Genomic DNA, 10,134 nt, shown 5'->3' on the forward strand with positions numbered 1-10,134 from the left:
CAACTCTTGGATTTTTGAAGGAAAAAAAAGACTTTTTTTTTTAATGAATTTTGGTAGAATAACATGTAATTTAAAATTCCACGAAAATATAATGGCTCAATGAAAAAATTCAAGATTTAATGCTTAAAAAAAAGGGAAGATATAGCCGGAGATAGAAATAAAAAGAAAATAATTAATCATAAAAAATACAATACATTTTTTATATTTTTAGTATGGTAAAGATTTTTTGATAACTCATCATTTTTTGTTCATTAGATTCTGAATTTCATTTATTGTTTTTGAATTTTTATAAAAAATTAGATTGATTTTTATAATTATTAATTAATTTGAATGAGAAATAACTTTTAGAATTACAAAAGACCCAAACTGTTCACGTTCAAATCTAAAGCCCGCCTCCTGTCCCTGTCCCTGTCCCTGCTTTCTCTTCGTTTCCATGTTTCTTTCTTTTCTCTATCTAAAAAAGAAATATATTCAAATCTCTCCTTTTCTTTTCAACTCCTCCCTTTTTCTTTGTTATGCTCTAGTTTTCCTTTTGGCAAAGAGCAAACCCCATAGCCAATTCTCACTCCTGAGTTATGCTCTAGTTTTCCTTTTGGCAAAGTTGAAATCCCGCAAACCCCATAGCCAATTCTCACTCCTAAACACTACTTCAAAGTATACTTGGTTTCTTGATTTTAACTACTACCTTTTTTGGGGGGAAGATGAAACTGTTACCGTCTCCTTCTATCTCATCTTCCTCCACTTCTTCTTTTGATCCAAATACGTGCACTTCAAAAAGTGCCACTGCTAGTTGCCTTACGGGTCTTCTACGTCGAATTCTCTGCTCTCGCAGCCTCCCTACACACCCATCTGACCAAATCACTGAAACCAGTTCAATACCTTGTGATGGTAGACACCAAGAACTCATCAAGTCAAATGAGAAACTGGAGACCACTGCTGCTAATCCTGGTGTTGTAGCTAGGCTAATGGGATTGGAGTGTTTCCCTGAAACTAGTTCAGTTGATATGAAAGTCTGTGCTAACTCGATATCAAGAAGTCGGTCGATGAATTCTGTGGAGTTTAGAGGTGAAAGCGATCAAATGCAAAGACAGCATAGAAGGGTTAAGAGTAGTACATTGTCGTTTCGGGAGATGCCAACTTTTCTTGAGGCAGAAAATAAGGAATACTTTGTTCTCAGCTTTGAGAATATTGGGAGTGAAAGCAAGAAAGTTAGATCTAAAGAGAGGAAATGTGAAGTGGGTTCTGGAGAATTGAAGGAGAAAAGAAGAGAAAAATGTAAAAGGAAGGAAAACAGAAGAGAGAAAGCAGTAGAATCAGAGAAGAGAGAAAGAGAAGAGAAAATCAACAAGATGGTTTTGAAAGTTTTAAATGAGTCAGAGTTGAGCAACAGAATATTAGAAGATCATAAGCCTGCTCAAGAAGCTGGCAATGGTGGCAAAATTGAAGATTCACCCGCTCACATGAGTCTAAAGGACAGTGAAATAGTTTACTTGGAAAATAAATGGTTGTATCATAAGGAAGTCCCTGGCATTGGAGCAGAATTAAGAAGGAGAAACAAGAAAACAAAAGGATGTGCATTCAAAAATGAGGAAGCAGAGATCAGCTCACAGGATTCCAGCCCTGTTTCTGTTCTTGATTTTGATCAATTCATCGTTGATCCAGACGTTACTAAATCAGGTGTCATTCTCCTCAGTTCAGCTCAGATTCTAACATCTTTAGGCACAATTAGTAGTTGGTTTCATTTTCCTTTCTGTTTTTTCATATCAAGAGTTGATGTATCGTGTTCTCAAAATGTTGTTTCTTTTTGTTTATGTAACAGAGGAAGATACAAAGTCAGGGGAGTCTAATTCGAGGAGGAAATTATCCCCTCAACTTGAGAATCAAAATCACAAACACTTGTCACAACGCAGTGATGGTAACTTGATCTTCGACGACCGAAATTCCAATAAAACTGAAGAACCTTGTCCAGGGTCGAGGAAGAAAGTTTGCCATAATCATGACTACTTAAACATGTGGGATGAAGTTTGCAAGCTGACAGAAACTCAAGTGGTCGAGACAAATTTGAATGCATACAAAAATATGTGTAAATTCGAAGAAGATTTTGAAGAGATCAGTGCAGATTTTGGGGTGCAAATCTTGGATCAGTTGTTACAGGAGCTTGTAGATCAACTTGCTTGACTCTTGCCATGAAAAAAAAAATCAACTAGTAAGATTATACTTTTTGTAAATTATATTATTACAAGAAACTCAGAATCTAATCTCTACCTTTCGAATCTCCCCGCCGCAGAATTTAAATTCAAACTCCCCGAAGATGTTGCGCTATTTTGATCCTAGTAAATAATTTGTTACAGGAAAAGAGTTGTCTTTTTTTTCTTTTTGTCTGCTGTCTTGCTGAACACTTCAGTCTTGTTTTGGGGTTTTGGTTGAACAATTTTTTTATGCTTTAAATTTTGAATATTTTTATGTTTCAAATTAAACTTTTTTAGTATTAATATTAAAAATAAATTTTAAAAAATAAAAAATAAATTTTTAAATAAAAATTACTTCAAAAAACAATCTACACTAAAATATCAAAATGCCCTTTGAGCGCATGTGGGGGCAGCCAGCCGAAGAAGCATATTTTTAAATAAAAATTACTTCAAAAAAAATCTAAACTAAAATATCAAAATGGCCTTTAAGCTCATGTGGGGGCAGCCAGCTGAAGAAGCTTAAAGCATCATGTTCCTGCAAATTAAGGACAACGGACAAAGTGTCCTATCATCCAATTTTGAATATTAGATCACCAGACTAAGCATTTTCTTATTTAGATCCCTCAAGTATCAAACGTTACTCAATTAACCCTCACGTTTGATACTCTTTAGGAAAAACATTTAGACCATAGCATGTTGTTTTTGTCACAAAATTCAGTTTAAACATCATAAAATACTCATTTTTTAGTTTTAATTGGTATGAAATTATAGTTTCATACTTTAAAGTGTTATTGATATGAAATTTTTATTTTAATTGGTATACAAAATTTTTTATTAATATTTTTTATTTATTCTTTTTACTTTACTTTTATGGGTTAATGATAAATATTGTCCTCGTATTCCAAGCAAGTGTTAATTGGATCTTGACACTAAATTAATTTGTTAAATAGTCTCGACAAAATCTCTATGTTTTTTTTTTTGTAATTTCAATAAATGCTTTCTGTAATAAAAATTAGAAAGAAAAAAAAATAACAAACAGGGTCAACGAGGTCAAAGTTCATATATCGTTGCTTATGTAAAATCTACTTAACTCGGTCAACAAAATCACTAGTAAAAAGCTTACATTGAATCAATTAGTTTACTATAGCTGTATAGGATCTATAAGCAACTACTTAAGTAGGCACGTTGGCTTTAATCATCAATTACTTGGATGGTACAGATCATGATCTTTTATATATATATATATATATATATATTAAGTCATTTCTTCAATTATTATAATTAAAATAATTTTAAAATATAATACCAGTGTTTAATTAAAAAAAATACTAATAGAGCTAAATATTTAACCATGCATCAAGACACGTTATTGTAAATTGTAGCAATGAAATGAGTGTTTTGTCAAAATTATCAAACAGAGTCATTTAACTAAAACAATTTTTATTTTCATAGGATCTATATGCCATTGTAATATTAAACATGAATAGATTGGTCTTTTTATATTTTTGATGTATAGTAAAATGATTTAAATATTTTTAAAAAATAAAAATAGATTCAAAAGCTTTTCAGTCTGTATCATTAGGTTGCATAGTAAAATAACTACATATTGTTATTTAAAAAAATAAAAAATAAAACTAGCATTTAAGGGCATTTTAGTATTTCTATCATGTTTTCTTTGTTATAGTCATTTTGGATGAGGGTAATTTAATCTATTAACAACTATAAATATAATTTTAAAAAATAAAAGTAATTACCGTGTGCTCCACCTCCCTTCACCAAAGACCACTACGAACAATAATATTTGAAGTGTCACGTCGTTCTCTTTGGTCAATGCGTGTGAGAAGAGATTGGGCTCCAGCAAATTTGTTTTCGTTTCCTTTCTTTTTTGTCTGTCTCTCCTTGCATTGAATTTCATCATAACCCTTGTAAAAAGTAGCTGTTTTTTCTGAGATTGTATTTGTATTAATTTCGCCCATAATTATTTTAATTGTTATTTATATTTTTTATGTTTTATAAAATTTCTTTTTAATTTTATTCTCAAGCATTTTATTTTTTTATTGAATTTGAGCCTTATTTTTTATTTTTTTAATTTAATTTATTTTTTAATTTAATCTTTAAATATTTAATTTTATTTAATTTTTGTATTTAATTTTATCATTATTTTTTTATTGCTATTTTCATGCTTTTTGCTTTTTTCTTGATTTTTTTTCAATGTAATCCCTTGTTATTTTTTTAATTTAGTTTTTATATCAAATTTGATCTTTGTTTTGATTACCACTTTTCTTCATGATTATAAATTTTACTTAGTGATTTTTTCATGTTTGCTTTCAATTGGGTGATCTTGGTCTCATAACCCGAGTCACCTATTTTGAGGATTAACTCGATTTAATTTTGAATTTTTTAATTTTTTTTAAAAATAATTTATTATTCGACATTGGGTTACTGAGCCTTGAACTTCATGATTTTTTTAAAAATTTTTAATGAGATTATCTCGATCTCAAATTTAGGGTATCGAGTTAGTCGAATTAACTTGAGTTAACTTATTTTTTTATATTTGATTTTTAAATTGATTTTTTTAAATTTTATTATTTAGTTTGCTTAAGAATTGACCTCTATTATTTTATTTAATTTTTTTTGTTCAGCCTTATCTCCATTTTACTATCATCTTGTAGGTTTGGTATGCGAAGTCAAGTTATTTTTTAAAAAAATTAAATTTTTTTCTTTTTCTTTACTGGTAATTGAATTTTGTATTTCTTTTATTTTTATTTTTATTAGGCTATTTTATTCTTATTTAATTTTGACCTAACCCGCAATATACTACAAAACACCTATCAAATAAAAACTATAAATGAAAATTCATATCTTTTTTTTTTGGCTGGTAAATCTCACCTTAAAGTATTCATATATTGATTTGGTTGAAGATTTCAATTCCTTTTTTAATGTTATAGATTAGTTTGAGACCATGGGAGTAAAGTGGGCACAGTTTAATGTGGGATCCAGCCAAGATTTTCAATTTTTTTTCTGGAATCCAAATAACAATCTGATGATAATTGAGGGATAAATCAAATTATAGACAGAGTGCGAATACCACCTGTACTTGGTAGGTTGAAGAGGCACAGCATGCCCAGTTGCTACCCGATTTAATCTGATGCTTTCCACTGCTTAATCAAGATTCCGAGATTTGGCTTTGCTTTTTTCTTTACTCAAAAGAATCCAAAACGATGACTTGGATTACAAGCTAATGATGTGCGTTTTGAGACTTTGCATGCACGTTGTCACCCCCCGAAGCTTATCTCCCTGTCTTCACCTGTTTTATTAGTTTATAGCTGAGCAATATCTTAATTGCCGTGAATGCTAAATCCACTTGACTAGGTCCATTCCAAGCAATTTTTTATTTTATTTTTTTCTCTCTTGAGAAACAATGCGTGGTGAAGTCATGCTTTACCCCAGCAGCAAATAAGGAAGAATGTTTTGTCTCTCGAATTAAAATATATCAAATCCCAGTAAAATAAGTTAAGCAAGTAAATTATTCTCATGAGGCGAGCAATTTAGGCAGCGCCACTAGAGAGAGATGTAGGTTTCAGTGTGCAGCAGTAGGGTTTTGGCTTCTAATGAAGAGGGAGGCTTGGAGCACCAAAGCATCCTCTCTTCTTTTTCTCTCTTCGAGTGCACCACTACTTTAGAAAGTGTTTTGAAGATACAAAGCGGGTAATGATAACTAGACTGCCTTTTCATCAGTGCTCAACAATCTCCCCAACTTGAGAATTATGGAATCAATGAATCCCATCTTTTCCATGCCGAAAGTGAAATGTAGTACTCGAAAAAGAGTGATAGGTGGGACAGCATTGACAAAAGATGAAAGAATGAAGAAAGAAATGGCATCACTACTGGGAGCTAGCATCATCCGTAGATACAGTCCAGGATTTTAACGTCCGTTCTCGTTCTTTTCAACCTCTAGTTTGATGTGGAGTTGTTGGCTACCAGCATCTACTTTCTTCTCCTGCAAAAGGGCCATAGATTGAGACCTCCAATACAACTTGGGAGAATAAGGCTTCCCGTCTACTGAACAGTGAGGTTGATTCATGGCACATCAAGGATAAGAAGAGCTCATTAACATATCAGAACAGAGACAAGATGAGACGCGGGCGGATACAAGAAGCAGAAAGATAACAGGATCCATCGAATTCTGATACATGTTTTATTAAGTAATTACTGTAACAGTTTTTAGTACATATGATGTATACAGCCCAAGAGCTAAAATGAAATCAGGCTATGGATAAAATGAAATCCCTAGGCCACCGCTTCTACTCTCACCAGCACAAGATGATGCTTCCCACTTCTATATGCAAGTGAAAAAGAATCTATTGTTTCTTACGAATATAAGAAATCCTTGAGCAGAAACATTTAGTCATGCCCGGATATCTTTGTTCTCTTCCTCGGTTTTAATTTCTATTTTTTTTTTCCTTTTGTCCTTTATCCAGTTTCTTCATCCTAGATGTGATCAAAACTAATAAAAATTCAAAAAATGGCAAAATAAATAAGTAGTTAAATGATGAATTATGGGCCAAATTGGGGCTGCTATTTGCTTCTAAGCCACCAATGGCTTCTGCTCCATGTACAGCTGCTCCACCCAAGCTGGGAGCGTCTCTGAACCTCCAATGTTAAGATGACACTGCTGCTGCTCCTCAAAACCCAATGGCCCAGATTTTGCAGGAGTATCCTTCACCAGGGACTGTACCCATGAAACATCCGGCTCATCAACAGTTGCTGGCACTGAGGCACCAGCTGTAGCAAAACTGCTACCATTGCTTCGAAAACCAAAAGAAGCAGACTTCCGGAGCTTATTGAGCTCTTCTCCCTGGATACCCCAATCTAATTTTCCATCAGGAGAACCCCAGTCAGCAAGGTTAGAAGGCATTACATTTGCTGAAGATGATGGTGAAGAAAACCCAGTATGACGATTCACAGCACTTCGTTCCACAAAGCTCTGGCTACGCTTTGCAAAGGCAGCAGATCTTGAACTCAAAGCTGCTGCTGCTGCGCCTCCAGAATGATCAACTCCAAAAGATGGTGATCTTCTCACAGGAGATGATGAGAAGCTGGTGGGATAGCTGGACCGAAGCTGCTGGTTGATGTTCTGGCGCATCTGCATCCCTGTTGGAGGCTGCAATTGAGCTACTGCAGCATCCAGTGAGAGTCCCTGCATCTGAGGTAAAATTGAAGGATCAAGGGATCCAAAAATATCTTCAAGGTTAGTAGGCCTCACTCCTCCAAGCCTATTCAACTCCCCAGTTCGATCACCAGAGGCAGCAAAAGCTGAGGCAGTGGACAGACCATTGTTCCAGCTGGAGGGAGATGAAAGACCAGAAATCTCATCCATAAACTGCTGCCTTCGACGGTGACTTTCAAGCCCAAGCAATTCCATGTCTAACTCCATATCTCGAGCACACAACGCAGATTTCAACCTGCTACCAGGAAGCTGCAATGCAGGGGGCACCACATTAGAATGGTTTGTCCATCCACCGATAGGTGAAGAGGAACCGGAGGGAGTTGGTGGGGTTGATGTGGATGGTATCAAGACAGATGGAGAACCAAGGGAAAGCGGGCTTATAGAACTCATGTCCAAAGTTGAACAATTTGCTGAGTAGGATCTAGGAGAAGGCACTGCCGAACCTGTAGAGGCATACAAGGGGCGAAGCTCTTCAGGCTTGTGAGCAAAGAAACACACCCTCCTAGTGCAACCTGTCTCATCTTTACAGAGACGAGTTCTATACTGCGCAGGATGAAGCCAGCACTCAAAAATACCATGTGCATATTCACAGGCATCACCCTGCCTGCAAGACCCCTTTCGAAACTCAGGACATGGAACACAGCTATAGTGGTACTTCCTGGGGTCACGACGCCTAGCATTCTCTCCAGGGTGCACAAATGGGCACTCTGTCCAGTCGTGAGAGTAAGCCCTTGAGCAAGGCTTGACCTTAAATGTATACATTCTAAACTCGTCAGTCCCATATATCCCATTCTTAATATCAGGAAGTGTCAGATCAATAGGATACTCTCTCTTCTCATGCCCGTCTTTTGAAACCCTTGGCGTTGAAATTTCTTGCTGTTCCAGCCCATCCATCTCGTTTACAATTTGATAAGCCAAAACACATGATTCTTCACCACTACTGCCACCCTTTAACATGATCTCCAGGGTCTTTCTCGTTGAATTAGAACCAGACTCAACAACAGGGGCAATCAAGTCACCAGGGTGATTTCCATTGGCATCAACGGAATTAGGATCAGCAGAGGCATCAAGCAAGAGCCTGGCAACCTCATGTGCAGAAGAAGAGCCGCCGGCAGCAGCACAGTGAAGCGCTGTGGCCCCATCAGAACCATACCCTCTGTTGACATCCACATGACCTGTTTCCAATATATAATTCAACACATCTTTGCTTCCGTACAAGGCAGCAATCATGAGGGGTGTCCTCTCCTCAAATCCCATCTTTTTCGAGCCAATTCTCCTTCCATACCACAAACCTGGCGCATCAATATCATGTCCCTCCACTTCAATTGCTCTCTTAAACCCGGTCAAATCATTCGAGGCAGACAACTCGAGCAAAAGAGAGAAATCATAGCAAACCCCATCTTGCTTTTGAAATTCATTCTCCATGTTGAAACCAGTATGTGTTGGTTTACTCTTTGAACCACTGCACATCGAAAAGTTTCTCTCTTAAGAGCATCCACAAAGTCTCTTTTCTACAGAATTGTAAACAAATAAAGCCTTCAAAAACATTTACAAGCACGGGTTTTTAGGTTGTTTTCCATTGCACACAAGGAGAGGGAGAGAGACAACAAGTGAGAAAATTTCGTTAAGGAATAAATTCCATCAAATTCTAAACAAAACATCCATTAAAAAACATTTCTGAAATTTTTGAGCCATCAAATAAAAACAGCAGCAATCCTAAAAGAAAAATTTCAAGAAGCGGAAAAAAAAAACAGAGAGAAATTAGTTAAAATCCAAACAAAAACAACAGCACCATCTAACACACCCTCCTTCCACAACAACAGCACCATCTAACACACCCTCCTCCTTCCTGGTTTCTAATAATAGAAAACAATTCAAAAATTGTTTCTAGCATAATTTCAATAAATATTAAAGTAAACACCCCCACAACTCGAATCCCAGTCTTTTACCTACATTTTCTAACAAACCTAGTATTGTCAAAAACCCACCAAGGCAAACAAAACCCATCATCGAATCATAACAAACATAAGAAAATACATACCTTGGCTTCAAATGTAAGAATATGAGAGCTTGAATGTAAGAACTGAACTAAACCCTGAGCTGCTTTGTTCTGGGTTTTTTTTTTCAAGTTAATTAACCTCTCTCTCCTTTTATTAAACTTCAAAAAGCCAAAAAACCTCAATAAAGAAGGAAAGAGAGACCTTTTGGCTTCTCTCTTTTAATGGGGCTTTTGTTAAGGTCAAAAGGTCTGCGTCTTTGAAACCACCCCCTGCTTCTTCTATGGCTCCTCCTATATTTTTTTACTTCTACTTTTTTTCATTTATTTTTTATGTTTCCCTCTAAGGAAAATGAAATGCAGATGCTGATGCAGATGCAGATGCAAATGCAAATGTAAATGCAGATGAAATTTTGTGTGAGTGGAAGGTAGGGGCCACGAGGTTCTCAATATCTAACCGTATCGATTGTTAGGTTGCCACGTGTTGAGAACCCGATAGAAACCGCCCTCACCTAAAGGTGACCGTATCGACATTCCGGATTGTCACGCTTTTCGCGTTTGTGGCCTCTTTTGGATGACGTGGACGTACCTTCACCGTCGACATGATTTTAATCCTATTCGTTGCTTAATTATACTAAACCCACTACCTGTGATGTAAGGTTATAAAACAAGTTAGTTATATTGGTGAAAGCGAGTGCATAAAGCTGCGATGATTAGCT

General features: G+C 35.7%; 2 protein-coding genes across 3 annotated transcripts; one reads left to right on the forward strand and one right to left on the reverse strand.

The window, feature by feature from the left end:
* The first annotated feature begins 578 nt into the window (after positions 1–578).
* LOC105131041 (uncharacterized) lies at positions 579–2,275 on the forward strand. Its single transcript, XM_011033805.1, has 2 exons — positions 579–1,677; positions 1,820–2,275. The coding sequence occupies exons 1-2, from the start codon at positions 702–704 to the stop codon at positions 2,176–2,178; spliced, it is 1,335 nt and encodes a 444-aa protein (XP_011032107.1). The 5' UTR covers positions 579–701; the 3' UTR covers positions 2,179–2,275.
* A 4,088-nt stretch (positions 2,276–6,363) lies between these two features.
* Positions 6,364–9,737, reverse strand: LOC105131042 (zinc finger (CCCH-type) family protein). 2 transcript variants are annotated; one of them, XM_011033807.1, is made up of 2 exons: positions 9,461–9,737; positions 6,364–8,881 (listed from the first exon to the last, which is right to left on the reverse strand). In XM_011033807.1, the coding sequence occupies exon 2, from the start codon at positions 8,842–8,844 to the stop codon at positions 6,778–6,780; it is 2,067 nt and encodes a 688-aa protein (XP_011032109.1). In that variant the 5' UTR covers positions 8,845–8,881; positions 9,461–9,737; the 3' UTR covers positions 6,364–6,777. The 2 variants fall into 2 exon arrangements, with proteins under 2 accessions (XP_011032109.1, XP_011032108.1); XM_011033806.1 differs by having other exon boundaries at positions 6,364–8,930.
* Positions 9,738–10,134: the final 397 nt, after the last annotated feature.

This window comes from Populus euphratica, unplaced genomic scaffold (assembly GCF_000495115.2).
Source record: "Populus euphratica unplaced genomic scaffold, PopEup_1.0 scaffold76.1, whole genome shotgun sequence".
NCBI classification, from domain to species: Eukaryota; Viridiplantae; Streptophyta; class Magnoliopsida; order Malpighiales; family Salicaceae; genus Populus; species Populus euphratica.

Bases quoted from the DNA above. Each gene is read 5' to 3' on its own strand.
- LOC105131042 (XM_011033806.1), bottom strand. From the start codon at position 8,889: ATGTGCAGTGGTTCAAAGAGTAAACCAACACATACTGGTTTCAACATG.
- LOC105131041 (XM_011033805.1), top strand. From the start codon at position 702: ATGAAACTGTTACCGTCTCCTTCTATCTCATCTTCCTCCACTTCTTCT. The intron at 1,678-1,819 runs GTGTCATTCTCC...TTTATGTAACAG, and splicing joins TCCAGACGTTACTAAATCAG to AGGAAGATACAAAGTCAGGG.